The sequence below is a fragment of the Lepidochelys kempii genome, chromosome 19 (assembly GCF_965140285.1).
Source record: "Lepidochelys kempii isolate rLepKem1 chromosome 19, rLepKem1.hap1, whole genome shotgun sequence".
Taxonomy (NCBI): domain Eukaryota; kingdom Metazoa; phylum Chordata; order Testudines; family Cheloniidae; genus Lepidochelys; species Lepidochelys kempii.
In genome coordinates this window covers 10,673,070-10,694,941 of record NC_136398.1, presented here as the reverse complement: position 1 = coordinate 10,694,941, position 21,872 = coordinate 10,673,070, and the positions used below count along the sequence as shown (strand labels likewise).

At 62.0% G+C, this 21,872-nt stretch overlaps 1 protein-coding gene across 3 annotated transcripts; it reads right to left on the bottom strand.

Annotated features, from left to right (window-relative positions):
- Positions 1 to 76: 76 nt before the first annotated feature.
- SYTL1 (synaptotagmin like 1) lies at positions 77 to 19,446 on the bottom strand. Of its 3 annotated transcripts, XM_073317433.2 has the most exons (16): positions 19,267 to 19,446; positions 17,889 to 18,035; positions 12,614 to 13,078; positions 9,905 to 10,053; positions 9,253 to 9,358; positions 8,538 to 8,586; positions 7,337 to 7,382; positions 7,083 to 7,168; positions 5,174 to 5,293; positions 4,531 to 4,697; positions 3,289 to 3,388; positions 2,690 to 2,851; positions 2,311 to 2,389; positions 1,596 to 1,695; positions 1,014 to 1,219; positions 77 to 428 (listed from the first exon to the last, which is right to left on the bottom strand). In XM_073317433.2, exons 3-16 carry the CDS (start codon positions 12,739 to 12,741, stop codon positions 289 to 291), a joined length of 1,638 nt encoding a protein of 545 aa, XP_073173534.1. In that variant the 5' UTR covers positions 12,742 to 13,078; positions 17,889 to 18,035; positions 19,267 to 19,446; the 3' UTR covers positions 77 to 288. The 3 variants fall into 3 exon arrangements, with proteins under 3 accessions (XP_073173534.1, XP_073173533.1, XP_073173535.1); XM_073317432.2 differs by lacking the exon at positions 17,889 to 18,035; XM_073317434.2 differs by lacking the exons at positions 9,905 to 10,053; positions 12,614 to 13,078; positions 17,889 to 18,035; positions 19,267 to 19,446 and adding an exon at positions 9,672 to 9,885.
- Between the last annotated feature and the right edge of the window lie 2,426 nt (positions 19,447 to 21,872).

The following is a 21,872-nucleotide window of genomic DNA, read 5'->3' as shown; positions in this document are numbered from 1 at the left end:
GTGAGCCCCTCCCGGCCCGCCCACGCCAGCAGCATCAGCCGAAAGCACCAGCCAGGTGGGCACAGATCTTCCCCCAGCCCCGCGGCTCGCCCCGTGGGGTTTATTTTCTGTACAGTCACACAGGGAGAGGCCGGGCCTGTGCCCCGGCAGCTCGGTTCCTCTCTAGCCAATACGTCTGGGCCCGGCAATTCCCAGCCGGGGGGCAGTTGCCTGCTGGTTCGATGGGCTCACCATCCCCCTGAAGCAGGGGCCGGGTGAGGCGTTCAGAGCCAGCACCGGGGCGAGGGGCTAAGTCCGAGGGGTGAGGTTCGTCCGCAGGGGCAGCAGGGCTTCTATCCACTGGCGGGGCTCTGCCAGCAGGCTCTCCCAGACTTGCCGCTCCTCCTCCGTGGAGTCCATCCACGCCACTGGGAGCCCGTAGCTGCTTCCTGCATAACGACAAAGCGGCACCCTCAGCGGCTGGGCGCAGGAGGGTCTGAGCCCACCATAGCCCCTGTTGGGGGGCAGGGTCTCTCCCACCCTCCAGCAGGCCCTGCCCTAGGGCGCCGGCGGCCAGCCCCCCCTCCATCCTCTCTGTATCCGCCCATGGTCCCCTTCCACAGGGCAGGTCTAGGCCAAGCTGTGACTGCCTGGGCAGAGAGTCCTAACCCCTGCCCTGGATGCAGAAACAGCCTGGCATTGTGTGCCCCCAGCAGAGGAATCGAGGCGAACGGACCGAGGGCACGGCCTAGGCCTAGGGCTGCTGTTCGGGAAATCCCAGAGATGATGGAAGTGCGAGGAGGGGGGTTAGGGAAGCAGTAGGGGCTGGCGCTCTGGGGCAGCCTCAGGGGCAGGGGTGCCACTCGCCACCCCTGGAACACACACACCGTAGGGCAGAGGTGCCCATGCCAGTGTGGCCTAACCCGGCCCCCTGCAGGTGCCACCCTTCCCTGGCACGCAGGACCCGCCCGCCTGCCCCACTCCATGGCCAGGAATACCCCTTGCGTGGCATCACCCGCCGGGCGCCTGCTCACCTGTGCCCAGGCTGAGCCGGATGCCGCCCAGCTGCTGCTTGGAGAAGGTCTCGTGCTCCCAGACGGTGAACTCGGCGCAGGCCTCGCTCAGGTCCTTGGCCTGGAACCCGTCGTACACCATGGTGTGGTTGAACACGGGGCTCAGGCTCCGCTTCACCACCCGCGTCTTCTGGCAGCTCGTCCTGCTGTCGTCGGGCAGGACGTAGCTGGAGGGGGAAGCGCAGCCTGAGGGGGGAGCCCAGGGCACGGGGCCGTGACCGGGCACGAGGGGGCTGCCGGGTGGTTCCCCTGCACAAGAGCCCGGGGCATGGGGGTGCAGGAAGAAAGCGGGTCCCCTGCTGCTCTGGCCTGTGAACTGCTGAGGCCAGGGGAGAAGGGGGGGCTCAGAAGTGGGGGGGCTGGTGTTAGTGGAGGGGTAGAGGCCCCATGCCCCTGTCCCACAATCTCTGCAGCAGCGAGCCTGGCACCACCCTGAGCCCAACTCCAGCGTGGCATGGCTACCGGGCACCCCACACCTCCAGCCTGTCTCCCCCGCTCCAGCCCTGCCTGCCCCCCCCCATGGCCACAGCCCCCAACCCTTACCACTGAATGAAGGAGTCCAGGGTGCCGCTCCGGCTGGGAATGAGGCTCTGAGCTGCCTTCACCCAGATGTGCAGCTCCCCCGTGGGAGGGAGCCCAGCCCCTAGAAGAGAGGTGAAAGCACAGTGATGGGGGGGCAAGGACCCGTGTAAAGGGGGCGGGGGCCACAGCACTTCTCTGGGGTCAGGGCAAGGAGAGCAAGGTCCTCTGGGGGGAGGGGTGAGAACCAGCTATCCTGGCCGTGGGGGGAGAGCCAGCTACACTAGTCTGGGGCCAGGGTGGGGGAGATGACCGCTACTCTGGCCCTGGGCCTGTGGGGGGAGATCCAGCTCCTCCAGCTGGTGTGGGGGAAGGCAGCTCCCTGGCAGGGCGAGGGGGAGGTCAGCTCCTCCGGTTGTGGGGTGGCACAGAAAGTGCCCCTCCAAAAGTGGCCACATTTTTATTCCTGTGCATGCCCCTGGGGAGGTGAGGGGGGCACCTGGGCGCGGCATCTGCCCTGCCCCAGGGACAGTCCCATTCCAGCCGGGGCCACTAGCTGCCTACCACTGCAGGGCTGAGTAATCTCCAGCTCAGGGTGGGAGCCGGGCTCCCGCTCAGGGCTGGGCCCAGTAAATAGAGAGGGACCCGGTAGTCACTGGGTTCACAGATCCTACAGCTCGGGGGCGGGGGGGGGCACTAGCCTGAGGTCCGTGCAGGCGAGGGACATGCCCAGTCTCACCTTCAGTACCAGCGGGGATGAACTTTAGTGCGAAGAGCAGCTTGCCCCTGCTGCCGAGAAGGTCAGGCAAGACCCGCATCTGATGGGGAAGGAGCAGAAGCAGAGTTGGCAGGAGAGGCCTATGGCTGAGAGCCGCAAGATCAGCTGGGGAGGGGGACACGTGCAACCGGGAAAGACATGGGGCAGCACCTGTTCTCTGGCCCCGGGGACGGGGTGCGTGTCTTAATTAAAGCACATCTGGCTTGGGCCCCAGCAAGGCTCCGGGGGCTGGCAGCTGCGGGGCTTGCTCGGCAGGTCACACGCTAATCCCTGGGCCTGAGCGAGGGCAGTGGGGATAACGGGGCAGTGGGGAATCCGGGGCCTGCTGGCCATCCCTCACCCTGGGCTGGAGGCTGAACCACACTGGGCCCGTGTTGCTCCAGTCCCAGGAGCTGAGCTCGAGCTCGACCTCCCCCATGAAGAGGTTACGCCCCAAGGAGTCGTGGTGCCAGACGGACAGGTTCAGGATCCGGCCCTGGAGCTCCAGTTGCTCGATCTTGTACTGCAGAGCGATGGCAAGAGAGAAGATGCTGGGAACAGTGGTGCCTAGTGGGCAGTGCTCAGGGGCAACCCGGCCCTACACTGCAGCACCCCCCACCCCACCTCCCCAGGGCTGAGTAGATGCCCTTTGGGGCAGGGGGGGAATGTACCCCTCCCCCCTGCTTCCCAGGCCAACGCTCAGCCCCATGCAGTCCATGGAAGCTTCACTGCCCAAAGGACCCAGCCTCCAGCAGCTACTGGGGGGCCAGACCCCCAACCCCTTCCTAAGAACAACCCCCCCCTTCCCCAGCCTCCACGGAGCCGCACCTGCCCCCTGCACTGTCCTCCCCTCAGTGCCTCTTAGCCAGAGAGCAGCTCCTGGCCAAGCCCCTCTGGTTTCCCCAGGGGGCAGGGCCCATGCCCTGCCCCAGTCCCAGCCTCCGTCCCCACCCTGCTTACCTTGAGGGTCTCGTTGAAGATGGGGTCCAGGGTCCGCTTTTTGACAGTCGTTTTGCGCTTGCTGTTGGATTTGTCTGGCAGGAGGTAGCTCTTGACATACCTGGAAGCCGGGGAGAGGGGGGGCGCACGCTGACCCAGGGCTCCTGGGGGGGTGCGGGGGCATACACTGACCCAGGGCTCCCGGGGAGATGGGGGCAGACGCTGACCCAGGCTCCCGGATAGGCATGTACCAGTTCCGTCCCAGTGTAGCTCTGTCAGTTAGGGGCAGTTATCCTGGAGCAGCCCCTAATGTAGACACAGGTATGCGGCTAACGGACAGCGTACAGCTCGTCCAGCTGGACTGCTTTGTGGGATCATTACACCGGTAGAACTGTGTCCAGACTATGGGTGTGGCCGTTTTCTCTGGCCCAGCACAGTTAATGGGGGAGGGCGGGGGGAGGCGCCTTGGCATTTGTGGCTGGCCACTAGCAATCTGGGCTGGTGGCTTTCTACAGATCTCATTTCACCCACCACTGACATGCAGCCACCTCTCTGCAGCAGCCAGGCAGCTGTTGAACAGCGCCCAGCACAAGCTGCTAGGCCAGGACATGGAGGGGAATCCCTTTGAACACCTGAAACTGCAGGCAGGGGCGGGGGGGGGGGGGAAGAGAGGGAGGCAGGACAGTGCCTGGCCAGGCTGTTACCTCTCACTCCCCAGGCCCGCTGTCCCCTCCCTGAGTCACTGGTCTGTGCAGCCCCAGAGACGCACTCCCTGCTGAATAGCCAGGTCCTGTAGCCTCAGCGCCCCTGAGCTGTGTGGGCTGCTCAGGCCTGAAGCAGGCTGGGGAAGCCCCAGAGCTAGGAGGGGTTTAAGCCCCCCTCCAGCCAGGTCCAGGGGCAGGGCAGGCAGCCAGCCCTGATCGGTGTCTGGGGGTAGGGGTTGCAGGCAACAAAGGGAGGCTGGGGCAGAGCAAAGAATCAAGGAGTCCTGATCCTGCGGGGAGCTCTCAGCCTAAGGCCACCTGGTTTCTCAGCTTGGGGGCAGGGAGGGGTTCCCCCAGGGGCAGGACTGCCTGGACAGGGCACTCTGACCAACAGGGGCTGTTTGGCTGCCCAGCGCCATGGTGCAGTGGGGTTGGGGGGAAGGGCGGAAAGCCCCTATGACCGTGCCCTTGGTCTGGGCATTGGCAGGGCCATCTGAGCCTAAGCACGTCAGGACGGGAGGTCCAAGCCCAGCGGGCCCTGCCCCACCGCGGCACTCACGGGTCCGATCGCTGCTTCTTGGCCTCGGCCAGGTCCCGGCACTGGATGACCTGGATCTGCAGCTCCTTCTTCCTGGCCTCGTACTGCAGGGCAAACTGGATGCAGCCACGCACCTCCACATTCCCCACATCGCTGTCGCTGTACAAACTCATCATGCTGCCACTCAGCTGCAGGCGCGGGACGGGGGTCAGAGCAGGAGGGTCAGAATGGGGGAGGGACCCCCCCACAGGCAGAGCAGGTAGAATGCAATTGGAGACAGGAGGAGAGACGCAGAGGGGAGCCCAAGCTGGGACCACGTTAATGGCCCCTTGAAACACGGTAAAATCCTGCATCATGTGATGGGGACATGGCCTTAAAATCCCCCTGCCACAGAGCCCGAAGGGCTAAGTGCTGAGCCCACTCCTGACCTACCAGCTGCAGCGACCCTTGCATGGCCAAGGGACTATCAAATGGACAAGCAGAGGCCCTGGCATACACCTCAGTAGGCTTCAGAGTACTCAGAGGGCCAGTACTCATCCGTCCTGCTCCAACTGCCAACCAATGACTGGTCGGCAACAGCTCTCCACCCAACCCTCTGCCCCAGTTGCCAACAGCCTTCCACTCCAGCCCACCCCTGGTTTTTGTCCCCAGCCCCGACCCATACCGTGGACGAGCTGAGGCTGGATACAGAGGAGCTCATCAGTTTGTTCACGGGGTCCACGCTGTTGCTCTTTGGGGGTGACCCGGCACTGGCTTCCTGGCCGTTTTGAAAGGCCCCGTTACTCTGGGGAACACAAAGCAAACCGGCCCCAAGGGAGCCGTGAGCCGGACATACGCCTCCCCACACAGCCCCAACCCAGGGACCAGGGCCAAGACAGAGCGATAGCCCAGCCTCCTGACTCCCACACTGCTCCGTGCTGGCCGTTTCAGCAGCCCATGTGCGTGCCGAGCAGGGGCCACCTGGGCATTCCTGACCCCCGGGGAGAGGGGCCTTCTTGACCCAGCCCATGCCTGTAGCAGTAGGGCCAAGAGCTGGGTCACCGCAGGGCCAGTTCTTGTTTGGAGCGACACTGAGCTCTTTGCCTGAACGGGCTGCAGAGCTCATGCCAGTACAGAGCCAGGCAGGTGTTTCACCCCTGTACCAACCAGCGTCTCCCTGTTTCACCGACAGGGTCGTGGGGCGGGGCAGCCGAAAGCGAAGAACAGCTGGCCGGCCTGGTTAGCGCGCGGTGTTTGTAGGGGAACCGGGCTGAGAGGTATGGGACATGGGGGAGATCAGGTGTCCCAGTGGCCGAAGTGAAACTTGTCACCTGAGACGAGGTCGGGGGGGTCTCCAGGGTAATTCACCCAACACCAAAAACAATGGACACCCCTGAAGCTGGCCGGTGTTGGACTGTCTGGCGTTAGAGCGACAAAAGAACCCCAAGGAAAGTCTCTGACTAGGGGACCCCGAGGGTAAGAGACAAGGGGCTGGAACTGATATGAGACAAAGAAAGAGCAAAAGTTGGGCTCCGTTATATATCTGTTATTCGATATACTCCTGTAAGGTGGCTCCCGGCGTTCAGGCCTGGCCGAGCGCTGCACGGTGAGAAACACCTTCTCCGCCAGGACAGGACCTTGCTATGAAATCCAGACTCTAGCTTGCGTGTTCGTTTTCCTTTGACCTGTAACCTTGTGCTTCTCAACCCCGAAACCTGTGTTTCTTTGACGCTGACGCTCCACTACAGAAGCACCAGTCTGGGTTTGTGCTAGACCCGGCCAAGTGCCTTGTGCAAAGGAGAGCATTGAACTCTGTGAACTGGGGTGCACGGCGTCCCTGGAGGCCGCAGATCGGGGTCCACTGTGGCTGTGCAGAAGACAAGGGAGCAGGAGGGATATATTGCCAGCCTGCACAGGGAGAGCCCAGAGCGGAGCACCGGTGGGCACAGACAGGGCTCCCTCTGGCTATAAGCAGGTGGTGATTCACCCCCGACATCTCAGATATCCCCGAAAAGTGTCACGCACCCCTGCACAGGAACAGATGCAGCATCCCACCGCCCACCCCCCCAGTATGGCACAGGAACATCTGCAACTCATCCCCCCCAGCAGCCAGCCCCACAGGTTGTTGTCTGAGCTAAAGAATCTCCTTCCTTAGATATTTTTAAGGCCAGGCTTGACAAAGCCCTGGCTGGGATGATTTAGTCGGGGATCGGTCCTGCTTTGAGCAGGGGGTTGGAGTAGATGACCTCCTGAGGTCCCTTCCAACCCTGATAGTCTATGATTCTGTGATGAGCTGCATTTAAAATAACTGGTTTGAAGCCATTTTAAGCTGATTTAATGCTCTCTTGTGTGGGTGAGTGCCAGCCCGCTCTGCACCAATCAGCAAGTTGTTGTAGGACACCTGGCCCAGGTGTCCTACACCTGCCCCAGCTATGAGATGGGGAGAATATGTGGCAGGGACCCCAGCCATGACTGGCCCTGTCAGTAAGTGACGCAGGTGGTGATGGAGAGCCCGGATTGGGGGGTGAGGATTTCCGTACTGGGGTTTGTCTAGAACATAAAAAGCCCAGGGGCAGACCCAAGCACCTTCCTACCTGTCCTGTGACGAGGCTGTCCGGGGACGGATCAGTATCCACCTCTTCTTCCTCTGCATTCAATGGGTAGAACGGGTTGGTGCTCTCTGCGTTAACAAAGAGGAGGCGTTTGGGTTGGTCTGTGGGACACGAGGTCAGAATACCCCGGGGCCCGCAGCCCGCATGCGGGGCACCGGGCCGAGAGACCTACAAGACGGGGACCCTACAACATCCCATTTCCCCATGCAATTGCAACAGGCTGTAGGGACATTTACCTGGCTTGCCCTCAGCCTCCTGCTTGCTAGACTGACTTGTGTCCTCCTACAGAGACAAGAAAACTGGTTAAAGAAACAGGCCAACTCCACTTATATGGGCTCTTTGGGGAAATACATTCTTATCGGGCTGATCTGCATATGCAAATCACATTAATTACTATCCAAGATCTTCAGACTGTGATGTCGCAGAACTAGGAAGTTCACCAAGTAACAATGACAGCAGCAAAAAAGCAACACCCCCCACTTCCAATATTATTTGTATATTCGAAACAGCTGCTTTGTAAATTTAAATCTGCAGACTGAGGAAGGTTTGCTCTGGAAGTGCAGTTTATACTCTTCAAAGCAGTGGTCCCCAAACTGTTCACGGTCGTGCCCCCCCCTCCCCCCGCCATCCTTGTCCACATACACACACACCCAACAGCCAGGGCCAGGCGTGGGGGCCGTAGCTTGGTGGGGAAGTGGGGCGGACAGGGTAAGGGGGCTGAGGCTGGGGTTGGCTCTGGGACCAGGAGCAGAGCCGTGGCCGGGCCAGGCTGGGGGCAGGGCTAGGCCTGGGGCTCCATCCCTGTGCCCCAGACTCTGGGAACCCTCCGATCCAGATCGGCATCTGAGCCCAGCTCTACTATTAACCCTTTGGGATCACCCACTGATGGGAAGAATTGTGCTCTCTGGGACTGGCTTCTATTTGATAAACTCCAAAGCCCGCTGGAACGCCTCCATGTATCAGATCACTGTCTTTCCCCACCCACTGCCTTTGGGAGCGGTGGGGAAGGAACCAAGGACATTCAGGGCAAAACCCCTTTTCCTGCAAATATAATGGAGACTGGCTAAGGAATGAGAGTCTGAAAAGGGCAAGTCAAGGCACATCCCGCCAGTAACAGTAACTCCAGCGGGTTGGACGTCTGTAGACATTTCTGAGCCTGCTTTTCTGGTTAAATGTGCAGCTTCATATGTTACTTCCACGCAGCCAGGCAGCCCGACTTTTGCTTTTCCCAGCCTCTTGCGATTGTAACCCGGCAGCCCCCACGTCACTGCTTCAGCATTTAACGCAAAACAAAGGCCCAGATGCCGACACATGGCCCCGGGCTGCCACCCTGCTGGTGAGCGCCTCACTAGACAAGGCCGGGTCTGCACCAGGGTGGGGGGCAGTAATTCCTGTGAGGACACCTCTAAATTGCCCACGTCACAAGACGCAACTGACCTGAGCCTCTATGGGATGGGGCAGCTGGTGAGCAGCCTCTTGGGGAAGCCTGCGAGAGGAGAAAATGATTAGTCTTTCTGGACAAGTCTCCAGGCTACCAAGATGTCTGGCTTCCTCCTCCAGGAAGTGGGTGCACCGCTCTGCTCTTCATAGACCCTTCTTCCAAAAGTGGGGCAGCCTCCGGCTGGGGCTGTCCATCCGTCTCTCCCTGCCCCCATTCGCTGGCTTCCCACTTATTTATCTCCCCCTCTGTTTCTGCTTCTTTCCCGCATCCGCCCAGGTGTCTGTTTCAACCTCCCCCCGTCCGCCCCATCCATTTCTCCCTGTCCCCCTAATGGAAGGAAACAGCCAGCTTTACAGTCAGGGAGGATGCAAGCAGCAGCAGGCCCCTTGCTAACCCTCCTCCCAGCCAGCCAGTGGAGATTCTCCTTCACCCACAAAACCCTCCCTACACCCCACGAATGAGCCCCTTCCACACTCCTCTCCCCGGGGCCCGAGTCACCGCTGCTACCAGCAGCCGCTCCCGCTCGCTACCAGCCTACCAAGGCTGCTCCCATCACGCACACAGCTAAAGGGTGCGTGGCATCAGGAAACTGACACCCACAAATGCACACTCCTTCCCCTCACACAACTGGAAAGAGGCACACACCCACCCGCACACACACACAATTCCTCCTCTCTCCACTTTGGGCCTCTAAGCCAAAAAGCTTCTCACCTGTCCTCAGCATCCGGCACATCAAACGTACCCTCCTCCTCGAATGCTGGCTCACTGATCACCTCCAGGTCCCCCAGGCTGGCACTGTGCTTCGGCCCCCGCTCACCTGCTCACAGGGATCATGGAAATCTAAAGGGACTGAAGCAACATCTCCCCCTCCCTGCCCTGTCCCAGTGTCGGATTCCCGGCTCACTGAAATCGGGGCCTCTAGGGCACGACGTCCCCACGGGACAAAGCCGGGTCCCTCGCCAGCCTCTCAGCAAGCTGCAGCCACTAGATGGGGACAGCCCCACACCAGGGCAGGCTGGCACACAACTGGATGCAGCTGTGAGAGTCAGGACACCTCTGCCATGCTAGCCTGGCAGAGGCTCATGGACATCCAGGCAGCTGACCCTGGGATTTCGGGCTGGGCAGCTCACCATTGGTCAGATGCAGAAGACTTTCTCTGATCCTGGGCGGGCAGGGCCTCCCCCCGTTTTCAGAATTGCACAAGGGCGTGCAACACATGATGGGATTGCCATGAGGCTCCCTGAGGATTTGACCAGCATGCACCAGCTTAGGCAGCGTTCAGTGCTGGGTCCCTCTCCTCCATCAGGCACCCAGCAGAAGCTCCCCTGAGATCCCAGAGGCCAGACCCTCTCCCAGCTCTTACCTTTGGGTTTCTTCTTCCTGCGGATGGAGGCCCGAACGAGATCAGAACCAAAGTGATTGTGCCGGTGGCACTTGGAGCGGACATCGCAGAACCAGTCCCCAGTCAGGATCTTCAGCTGGGTGGGATCAGAAACGGACTCACGCAGTTTGCTGGGGGCGAGGAGAGGGGGAATGTTTGAGCCACTTCCCGGAAACATACTCGTCCCATCACAGCACCCGGGAGGGACTAGCAACCACAGCCCACTGCTGGTGTCCGCCTGCTTCAGATCAGCAGCTGGGCTTCCATTTCCCCCCCACCGTCTGTTCTACCCATCCGCTGTTGGCCAGGAGACATGATCAGTACTCAACGAGGGCTGAACCCCCCCACAAACACATCAGCTGCCCACGGCCAGCCCCAGCCTCTCCCCCAAGGTCCCACCTGGCCAGCCAACACGCCCCATAGGCGAACGGTGCAAACTTCCAGTGGGGGATCAGGCCACAGAGTCTGAGCAGCTTAAAGAAACTCGGTAAAGGCAAATCCTTCTGCTTTGCTAAAGCCTTTCCATGCTAAGAATGACACGCCCAGCACCGGCACCCGCTTCTATCCCCTGCACCCCAAACCTCAACGCTTATCCCCCTGTACCCCAATGCTGATCCCCCTGCACCCCGACGCTGATCCCCTCTCTGCCCTAAACCCTGACACTGACAACCCTGCAGCCCAAAGGTGATCCCCTATACTCCAATGCTTTATCACCCTGCTTCCTAATGCTGGTATCCCCATACCCCAAAGCTGATCTCCCTCAACCCCAACACTGGCAACCCCCTGTACCCCAAACCCCAATGCAGATCCCCTGCACCCCAACCCTGATGCCTCCTGTACCCCAAACCCCAATGCTGATCCCCTGCACTCCAATGTTGGCACCCTCTGTACCCCAAACCCCAATGCTGATCTCCCTGCACCCCAATGCTGGCACCACCCGTACCCTAAACCCCAATGTTGATCCCCCTGCACCCCAATGTTGATCCCCTCTCTGCCCTGCACCCCAACGCTAGTACTCCCTGTACCCCAAACCCCAATGCTGATCCCCTTGCACCCCAACGCAGATCCCCTCTCTGCCCCAGACCCTGACACTGACACCCCTGCAGCCCAAAGATGATCCCCCTATACTCCAATGCTTATCACCCTGCATCCTAATGCTGGTACCCCCATACCCCAAACCCCAATGCTGATCTCCCTGTACCCCAACACTGGCAACGCCCTGTACCCAAAACCCCAATGCAGATCCCCTGCACCCCAACCCTGATGCCTCCTGTGTCCCAAACCCCAGTGCTCACCCTCCTGTGCCCCAAACCATGATGCTGACTCTGCTGTACCCCAAACCATGACACTGATCACCCTGCACCCCAAACCGACACCCCGTGCACCCCAAACCCCTACTACCAAACAACAAAACCCAGAAAATTAATCTTAAAAAGCCAAACTAACAATCCTCCCTCAAGCAGAGTTTTTAACCTGTAGAGAGAGGAGAGTCAGAGTCTCCAGGAAATCCACTAGGGACTTCTATGCCATGGATTTTATGTGCTCAGACACCAAGGTGACGGGCAGCAGGATAAAATCTTAAGATCACAAACCCCTGTCTACACTCGGGCTCCGTCCATCGATGGGAACCAGGTGTCTTTTGAAAGACGTGTTCCCTGATCCCAGCGTGGACCGGGCAGTTGCAGGCTTAATGTGTGTTGGCTGGTCAAAGCGAATCCTAAAAATGAACCTTTGAACCTCATGAGGACGCAGCCAAGGTGCCCAGCGGGGCCGAGAATATGCACACGCGGTGATACGTGGCTCCTTCTCCCAGCGAGGGCAGAGCAAAGATACCGGCACAACCGTGCCTCCCCGCTGCAGAGAGAGGTGGGTCCTTACAGCCAGAGCGCCAGCTTGGTGCAAAATCCGAGCGGCACCAAGGGGCTGTAGATTTTACCTCCGTGGAGCTAGCTGAGGTTAATCCCAGGTGGGGGGGTCTAGTGTTGCCGTTGACTTGGAAGGCAATGTGGCCTAATGGATAGAGCACCAGACTGGATTTAGCAGACCTGGGTGCTATTCCTGGCTCTGCTGCCAGGTGGCTGTGGGCAAATCACGGCACCGCTCCGTCCCTCGGTTTCCCCATCTCTACAAAGGGGGATATTGATGCTGATGTGCTTTGTAAATGGCTTTCAGCTCTGCTGATGAGAGCCAGGTATTACTATTTGACACACCAACTCAGTGGTTTGAGCATTGGCCTGCTAATCTCAGGGTTGTGAGTTCAATCCTCGAGGGGGCCATTTAGGGATCTGGGGCAACTATGGGGGATTGGTCCTGCTTTGAGCAGGGGGTTGGACTAGATGACCTCCTGAGGTCCCTTCCAACCCTGATATTCTATGATCTATGATCTATGACCAAGGTAAAGACCCCCTGTGCGTTGGGGCCCCAGGGACACAAGCAGGCTTATGTACAATCCCATCTTTCAGCCATGAGGACCTAGCGCTAACCCACCCGGCTCAACAGCTGTGTGGCCGCTCGGCTTCCCGCTGGCTTGGCTCGAGCTTAAGTCAACCGGGGACCCATTTAAGCCAAAAAGAAATAAGCCGCTCAAACTGGAATGAAAGCCTCCCCGTGGGGGCCTGCCCCAGCTGAACTAACCCACCGCAGATGCATGTGCAGACCAGGCGTGCACCCAACAGCATCTCCTGGGCTCACCTGATGCGTCCTTCCTCCAGCACCCTGAGCCGCAAGTCCCTGCTCAGCACCTCCACAATAGCCTCGTGCTCTTCTTCCGTCAAGAAGCTCAGATCCAGCAGCGCATCTGTGTCTATGTCCTGGGCCATGGTGAGGCTGGCTGTGCCCGGGGAACAGGACTGGTACTGCCCGGGGCAGAGCCACGCCTCTCCCGCGGGGCTCTCCTCCCAACGCACAGCAAGCCCAGGAACAAGCCGCGAGGTCAGCCCTGGCCCCTCAGTCCCAGGTGCCTTCACCCCGTCACTGCCCGCCGCAGAACCAGGGGGATGACGGGCAGCTGTCCGCTAGAGCCATTCTGCCACTTTGCCAGGGCCCAAAGGTAGCAAGGCGCGCCCAACGCGGGGGCGGGGAAGCACGTGGCAGCCCTCAGCTCCGGTCCGCACCGCTCCGTGGGCCCATCAGCAGGGCACGCTCCATCTCGACCGCCTGCGGAGACAAAGCCAAAAGAGGTGAGGACCACCCCAGATCCCCTCTTAATGCAGGAGCCTGCGGGGAAGGAAGGGGCCTGGGGACCGGCCACCACCTCCCGAACGGGTCTCGGCTTCTGAGGGACCCTGGCAGCAGAACCGGGCAAACCCAGAAGTCAGACACGCTCAGTCCGGGTCTCCCATGCGCCCGTAGCTGGGGTGTGCGTGTGCTAACTCCCACGGCCAGCTAACGCCATTCTCCTTTCGCTCGGCTGCCAGCAGCCTGGGAGGGGAAGCCGGAGCTGCAGGGTGTGTCTAGGGCCTCTGGCTCAGGTACAGAGCCTGGCGTCCCTGCCCCCAGCCATTGCTCATCTGCAGCGTCACCCTTGCCCACGACCCCGCACACGGCCCCCATCTCCCCTCCACTAAACGAGTCTCCAGGAGCCCCCGCTGGCGGCAGGTCCATAACAACGTGTTGGTCTCGCTGCCAATCAGTAACCCCCCCTCTCCCACCCCGCAGAACGCCTTGCTAGCCAGGAAAGCGAGGCGCGAGTTGCCCATAGGAGGTCCCGGGCCCCCGGCCTGGGCTCAGAATGCCTGAGCATCTGTGGCCCAGCCCTCAGACACCAGGGACGCCCCTAGCAAGGGCTCGCCGGGCACGTTGTGGCCACTCGAAGCCAGGTACACCCTGACCTTTGCCAGGCTCACCCTGAACGAGCCCGGCCCTGGGGGGCAGAAGGGCACGTCCGGCCTGGCCTTCTGAACCCCTGCAGGCAGATGGCCCCCTCCTGGGGATGGAAGAGCCTCTGTTAGCGACGTAACCGGCACCTGCAGGGCAGATCTGCCAGCAGCAGAGGCCTTCCTCCCCCGCCTCCACCCCACCCACACAAACCAGCAACTTCAACTGCCTGCAGCAAACGCTCCAGCCAGACATCCGGGTGTCGTAACCGCCCAGCTCTGCTGCCACCCCACAGGAGGCAACGGGGCAGGCGAATCGGCCGCAAGGGGGAAAGCGCAGCCAGCCCAGCCCCAGCCTCGTCCAGCAGGAGGCGCTGTGGGGAACGGGATCGAGGCGCTGGCTCCCAGATAGTTCGGGAGTCTGGCAAAGCAAGAGCTCAGCAGCCCTGGTCTCCGAGCGGGGATGGACTGTCCAGCCGTCTGCGGCTACAACGGGGGCAGCCACCGAGCCAGATCTGAAGGAAGGACTAACAATAAAATGTCTGGAATTTCTCCATCCCCTTCCAGGCTAAGATCTCGCTGCACCTCAGCCATTGGTTAGCAGAGCCTCGCCAGGGGTGGGTCTTATTGCAGAGGGGGAAACTGAGGCCCAGAACGGGGCAACAGTTTGCCCCAGAGCAGCAGTGGCGGAGCCAAGAACAGAATCTCGATCTCCTGGGTCACTCTGTCACCTTAGCCGCACGGCAGCAGGGTCCCCGCAGCGCTGTCCCCACTCAGCTTTCTCCAGACATTCGCAATACAGGGGATGCGACATGGTGCTGGGCTGGACTCAGGCCTGGAGGAAGGGGGTGCAATTCCCACCCTTGTCAGTAGGAGTCGCCCCAGCTTGCACCAGGGTTTTATGTGGCCCAAATGGTAAAACCAAGAATCAGCCCAAGAGTAGCACCCTGGAGCCCTGGCCAGCCACATGGGTGAGAGATCCCAGAACCAGGCGACCCAGTCAGCCCACTCCTGGGTCCCCACTAAATCCACAAGCCAGATGCAGCACAGGAGCCCCTGTCCCTGCCTCTGGGCCAGCCCACTCAACAGTCAGGGGCCAGTCCCCCTCGCAGCCAGCTGTGTCTGTGTTTGCCCAGGGTGTTTGCTCAGAGCGAGCTCTGCCCGTGTTAGAATCATAGAAACATAGAATCATAGAATAACAGAGTTGGAAGGGACCTCAGGAGGTCATCTAGTCCAACCCTCTGCCCAGATCAACCCTCAGGACCAATCTCAACTAAATCATCCCAGCCAGGGCGTTGTCAAGCCTGACCTTAAAAACTTCTAAGGAAGGGGATTCCAGGGCTGTGCCCTGGGGGGTGATGGCCCGGAGAGTGCCAGTCATCCCCGGGGTTTTCCAGGGGGCAACAGGAAGGGCAACCTTTCCTGGCGCATTAAAGCACCTTGTTGTATCTTTAAGGGCTGGTGCATTCCCCGGTCGCATTGCAGCACAGCGGCACGACACCAGGGAGAGGGACTTTTCCAGGGCGCACGGTAGGGCTGGGGCTTCCCCCTTTGGGGGCCAGAGGGGCATTCAGTCCCCAAGACCACCCACGTAGGAGCTAGTTGGTGCCAGGTGCAATGGTGGTTTCTGGGATGGGGACAATGGGCCAGCAGGAACTGGACTGAGCCCCCCCAAACTCCTCTTACACAGAGCGCCAAGAGCCAAGCCCTGACTTTGGCCTATCTCCTGGGCTGCAGATGCGCTTGGCTGTTGCCACACAGCAAGCGACCTGCGCAGACCTGTCCCTGCAATTTGCGTTGAGAAAGAGCCTGCCATGAGAGGATAGAGGGCGGTTGCAACAGAAGCAGCTTGTGGGGGCTAAGGGGCATCGCCCAGTCTGCTGAGTGCCAGGAAGCGGCGTGAAGAGGAAACGAGATTGCATGTCACACTGGGGCAGGAAAGGGGCAGCAACAGAGCCAGGCTCTGAATTTGCCCTTGCCTGCGGCCTGGCCTTTGCTCACCCCGCATGGCCTAGTGGACTGAGCATGAGACTAGGAGCCAGAAACCGTCCGAGTTCTTTCCCCCACTTGCCGCGTGACCCTTCCCCTCACTGGGCCCATCTAATCGAGGGCCACGGAGAATGGCCTCTGGCCGCCGGTGGGGCAGAGCTAAGCAGGGCTTCGGGGAGCCAGCCCGGGGGCCAGTCAGAGGGCTTGCTTGCTCCGAGGACTCCAGCTGGCTGACGGGATGCTGCCCTGAGCTGCCAATCAGCGCCCCTGGTGTCTAGGGTTGTAATGCAATGTAAGCCTGGAACCCGGAGTGGAGGTGGAGGCCAGTTGTGGGCAGGCGGCGTGAGGCCCATGGCAGGCCCACACGGGCATAGCGCAGACCAGGCAGGCGCCAGGTGTCCAGCTGCTGGTGGAAGGGTACCAGCTGCGCCGGGGCGGGGGTTGCAGCCGTCAGTCTGGGCTCTGTGCCATCCCCAGTCCTGAGCAGCTGGGATTTAACGGGACAGCCAGCGGGGGAGGGAGATTGGGACCAATGCAGCGCCCCTCCCAGAAGGAAAACATTTGCAGAGTCAAAGGAGCAACCCTTGTCACGCAGCGTGCGCCGGGCCCGTGGCACCACCAGGGCACGGAAATGCTCCAGTTCCAGCACCAAGGCGAGCCCCCCCCCGACAACTTACTCTGGGCAAGGACAGTTCCCCCTCCTCCGGCCGCTGGGGGCTGGGCACTGAGCCAGTACCTAGGGAGGAGCAGGGCTGGGATCCAGCCAAACCAGGAATCCAGTGTGGGATTTGCCTTCCACTGGGCCCTGTGCCAGGCAGGGAGGTGCAGCCTGGGTTGTTCACCTGGCAGGGGCAGGACCAGGGAGCTGGCATTTCCCCCAGGAGCTGTGTGTGGCCCACCTGGGGGTGGGGAGCAGGGACCACTGGGCAGCCCCAGCATCGCCAGCGGGTCCCTGCGGCCCACTGCCAGCTGCCAGCGCTCTCCCTGCCCCCATGCCCCACCCTGCTTGCATGGGGGCGGGGCGGGGGGTGGACGAGGAAAGCAGGAAGCCAGTAGCAGGTCCCAGCCTGCCGCCCCAACCCCGTGCAAGCCTGGGCTGGATGGCACCGGGAAGCGGGCATGCCAGCTCCATCCTCCCTCCAGTGGTGGGGCCGGAGCGGGGCAGGGGAGAGGCCCAACTCCCCCTCCAGCCCCGCTGCCAGGCTGGGGGTCCCCATGGCCAGACCTGAGGCCTCCCTCTCAGAGGGTCATGTCCCCCCAGCTCCAGGGCAGAGACCTGGCTTTGATTCCCCTGCCATGACCCCACTGTCCTCTGGGGCTAGCCAGGAGCTGCCCCTCGGGAGTCCCTGCCAGCCCCCCGGGAGTGGGGGCATCTTTGCCTTGCTCTCACCGGAGCTCGTCACTGCCCCACCTCTGAGCACACCATAGGGACCTGGTGCCCGCGCTGCCCCCGGGACGAGCCCCAGGGTGGGCTGGGGGCCCTGGGCTCCATGGGCCTCTCCCAGCGGGGAGTCTCCCTTCAGCTCTACACAGGTCCCTCCTGGGCCTCGGGGCGGCCCTGCTCCCACGGGGAATGGTCCATGGAGGCCCCCACAGAACGGGGGCCCATCTCCACATCCCCTCAACACACAGCACGCAGCCCCTGCCCTCCCCTTGCACCCCCCCGACCCCAGACTCACAAGCACCCCCTCTCCATGCCCTACCCCTCGCCCCTTGCCCTGTCCCTCCTCCCCATCGGTGGAAGCCCTGGACCTGAAGGATTCCCAGTTATATGGAGCCCCCAGGATCGAGCGACCCGGGAGCTGCAGTCCCATCGGTGCCGAGACAGAAGTCAGGGGAGAGGGTGGGTCCCCCCTGCACAGAGATCCTGGGACAGGTGAAAGCAAAGCCGACTGCAGAGGAGAAGAGTGGCTGACTCCTGGCCCAGCCCACGGCTCCACCTTTCGCCCTTCCAAGACAGAGAAGCTGGGGTCTCTGGGAAGAGACCGAACAAACCAAGGCCTTGCCTGCGCTCTCCGGCCGTCCGGGATTTCATGGCACATAGAAAGAGGATGGGGAGGCATGGGCCAGCGGGCTTGGCTGAGCCCTGCTCCCCCACCCCAGAGGTGGCTGCATTTCAGCAGCGAATGAAGCAGCTGGGGCCGGAGCTGGGGAGGCAGCACCTTCTGGAGGAGGTTCCCGCTGTCTTGTTAATTCCACGCAGCTCTCTGCCTCCATGGGCTGCAGGCTGATCTCCACCACGGGCAGCATCCTGTTTACTGCCTGCTGCAAATGAAGCCCACGCGCCTCTCCTCCAGAGCGGCCGCCCGCTGCACCAGGAATCAAAACAGAGGCTGAGGTCTGACCATCCCGCTAGAGACGCGCTCGCTGCGGCTCTGCGGCCGTGCCTGGCTGGGACGCGGGTGGGTGGCGTACACACACAGCGGGTCTGGGGGTGGGGGAAGCCAGCCCCGTTTGTTTATGAAAGCCGCTCAGTATAGCGCCCCAAATAAAATCGGCTGAACCAGGGAGCGCGGCTCTCCAGCAACACCCATGGACACCCGCGCCCTCAGCCCCGTCGCCAGGCGCAGACACCCGAAGCAAACCTGGCGCACGCCCCCCACCCCCCCCCCCGCCCCGCACCCGGCTCCAGGCAAACCCGCTCCCGTCCCTCCAGAGCACTGCACTGCGAGCTGAGACACAACCCGCACCCAGAGCACTTCCCAAGCTTGAACGACGCTCGGCCAGGCACCAGGCTCTCTGTGCTTCAGCACTGCAATGCGGCCACCTCTGGGGTGAAACGCGGCAGCTGTTTCACAGCACACCCCACCACTAGGTGCACAGAGATATGTGCATCCCTGCTTTCCAGCCAGTTCTCTGGGTCTTTGTTTTCCACCCTGACCACTCGCCATCGCAGGAGTAGGACCGTGGTCTCCGATCCCAGCCAGAGGACAGCACCCACAGCATGGCAGCTACGCCACTCCTGCACAAATCCAGTCCCCACCGAAGTGGAGCCTTTGGGCCCAGTACGCCGAGCGCTCCCAACCCCCAGTGACTATGGATCCGCACCCCCCAACTAGACCCCAGCCCCTTTGCCCGGGAGAGCGGCACACCTCCTGCTGACGAGACCAGGGGCTGGGGCTCCAGGTAACCTGGTCCCCTGGCAGTACCACGGCCCGTGCTCCAGGCAGGAAGGAGGAAGATGGGGTGGGTACCCCTGCCATGCTGCAGAGAAGCGGGGCAATCCCTGGAGCTAGCTCCCCACCCCCCACCCCGCACACCACAGACTTCCCAAGAGACCAGCCAGGCATTCGTGTCTGAACAGGACCCAGGAGAGGAAATACCTGCCAGCTGGCACTGTGAGGTCAGCTCGAAGCACTGCCTCCCCATACCCACCAGCCACCCCACCGGGACCAGGGGCTCCTCCTCTGCAGGGAAGGGGTGAGGTCCAAGGCCTGCAGGGCATGCAGGAGGGGGTGGCTGCATCGTACTCCTGGAGGTTCAGACTCCCCAAACCCCGCCAATCTTGGCAACAGGTGGAGAGCGCAGGAGGTGCGTTACCTGTCCAGGTGGGCGGCTAGGCTGGAGGGAGGAGAAGGCGGCCAGGTGAGCTGGGGCCTCGCAGGGACCTCTCCAGGGGCCCTGAGCCTCCTCCGGAGGAGCAGAAGTTTGCTCTCTTCCGTCACCCCCACCCCTGCTGTGTTTGCAAAGCTGCACAGCAGCCGACCTAAGGCTGAGTCAACCGCAGAGGGGAGGAAACACCTACCCACAGAGCCGAGAGGAAACTCGGGCCTGGAGCAAGAGCCGCCCGCCGGACCGGACTGGGCGGTGTCAGACACGAGGGGGTGGCATAGCCGAAGAGCCCAGCCGCGCACACTGCGGAGTCTCCGCAACCCAGAGAGACCCGGCTGGACCAGGAGCTCATCAGGGCAGGGTCATGGTCCGCCAGCCAGCACGAGGGGGCCTGATCCTGACGGGGGAGCCCTGGGTGCCAGCACCATACAGAGACCCCCCCCCATCCCTTCCCTTCTGAATCGCTGCCCACCCTCCCTGCCGGGCCAGGCCCCAGGGGGTGCTCCCAGTAGCTGCCAGGGATAAATCGAGCTGAGCCTACATCCTGGCTGCCCCCAGATGGGGCACAGCTGACCACCCCACCAGGGAGCCGTTGCCGTCCCAGCATGTGGGTGTGGGTGGGGGGTATCTATGAGCCAGCCTCGGCTCAGTTCCACAGGCCGCGCCCGCCGGGGCGTCACTCGCGTGAGTCGCCTCGACACGCAGCTGGCCACGGTGCCCCTGGCCCACTGCTCTCTCCCCCTCCGGCTACAGGGGGATGCAGCCCCACTGGTGTCTGCAGCCAGGTCCTTCGCCCCCTCGGCACACCCCAGGGCTGTCCGTGGTTGAGGGGTTCAGGAGGAGAGTTCTGCCCACCCTCAGCAGGTGGCTTTGGGGCCCTATCGGGAGCCACAGAACTGAAGACTGTGGCTCCTGACTCACTGTTTAGAAGGCAAGTACCCCGAGTACCCGGTCCCATGGCAGGGGTCAGGATCCAGAATCCCCTAACCCCAGCGGTCAGCACCTCTCTTCAGGGCCAGATTAACTCTCCTGTGAGTCCAGGGCTATTCGATTTTATGGGGCCCCTATCTGAGTGGGTGTGGGTTCTGGGTGGGAGTTTGGGTGTGGGAGGGGATGTGGGCTCTGGGTGGGAGTTTGGGTGTGGGAGGGGATGTGGGCTTTGGGTGGGAGTTTGGGTGCGGGAGAGGGTGCAGGCTCTAGGCTGCGGCAGGGGGCGGGGATGCAGGAGGGGGTCAAGGGGTCGGCCCTTACGTCAGGCGGCTCCCAAAACCAACCAGCACACCCCTCTGGCTCCTAGGAGGGGGAGTCAGGGGGGTCTCTGCAGCATGCCACTGCCCCCACAGCTGCTATTGGCAGCAGTTCCCAGCCAATGGGAGCTGTGGAGTCGGCACTCAGGCGGGAGCAGCACATGGAGACCCACACACACCCCGCCCCCGTGGGCTGCAGGGACGTGCTGGACGCTTCCAGGAGCGGCGCGGAGCGAGGGCAGGCAGGGAGCCTGCTTAGCCCCCCTGCACTGCCAGCAGTGGCCAGGGCCTCTGGGCTCTTTTAAGTCGAACAGGCAATTGTCCCCTTTGCCCCCCATGTCAGCAGGCCTGTTGTGGGGCCCCCCTTAGCCTGAGATCCTCGGCTGCAGCCCCTAAAGGCCCTGCGTTAATCTGGCCCTGCCTCTCTCTCTCTAACGGATCCATTAACCGTCTCCAGCAATAGGTCTCCTGCTGGCTTCCACCAGACGTGAGGGGCAGGGACCAGTCTCACGGACAGCTCCTTGCTCCACACAGGGCTGCAGGACTCAGACTAGGGCCTGCTCAGATCCTGCCTCCTCCCTCTGGGTACCTGCCTCTCCCCGGCCCCGGCTCGCTGTCTGCCACTCGGCCAGGCTGCAGGGGCACCAAGCAGTTGGCACAAACCCACCCAACCCCGCCTAGGAAGGCCTCGCCCCTCGGGCATCGGGCTCCAGTCCTCTGTGGCCACAAGGGGGCACGCTTGAGCTCTTGTGAAGGCTCCAGCTGAGGCACAAGCGCCCACCGGCCCGTCTGCACCTGAGAGTCTCCAGTCCCGCTGCCTCCCGCGGGGTCTCCTGCTCCATCAGCCGCCCTCCTGCTCTGGCGACTAGGGGAGATGCCAGACAGGGCCAGTGCATCCGGGGGCCCCTACCCAGGGGGCACCTCCACTTCTCAGCAGCCTCTGACAGGAAGGGGGGAATTTCGCTGCTGTGGGGCGGGGGGGGGGTGAGAGGCCCCTTTTTGAAGGTTGCCGGGGGGCGCTGTGTGACCCCCTGGCCAGTCCAGCCTGCAGAACCCATCGTCCGTTCTGCAGTGCCCTCACAATGACAGATTTCACACACACACACAGTGTGAGCTTCCTCCCAGCAGTGCCCTGACAATATCACTCAGGACTCCAGCTGTGTGAGCTTCTCCCCCCCCTCCCCCCACACTGCCCCCAAAATGCTACCGGGATGTTTTCCTGCTCGAGGTCACAGGAAATACCTCTCGGAACAAAAGCACCTCCCTCCCCAGTCCCGGCCTTTAAAAGAAAGACCAAGGGGATCTGGCTGCGTCAGAGCCCTCTGGGAGCTGTGCAGAATTCTCCTG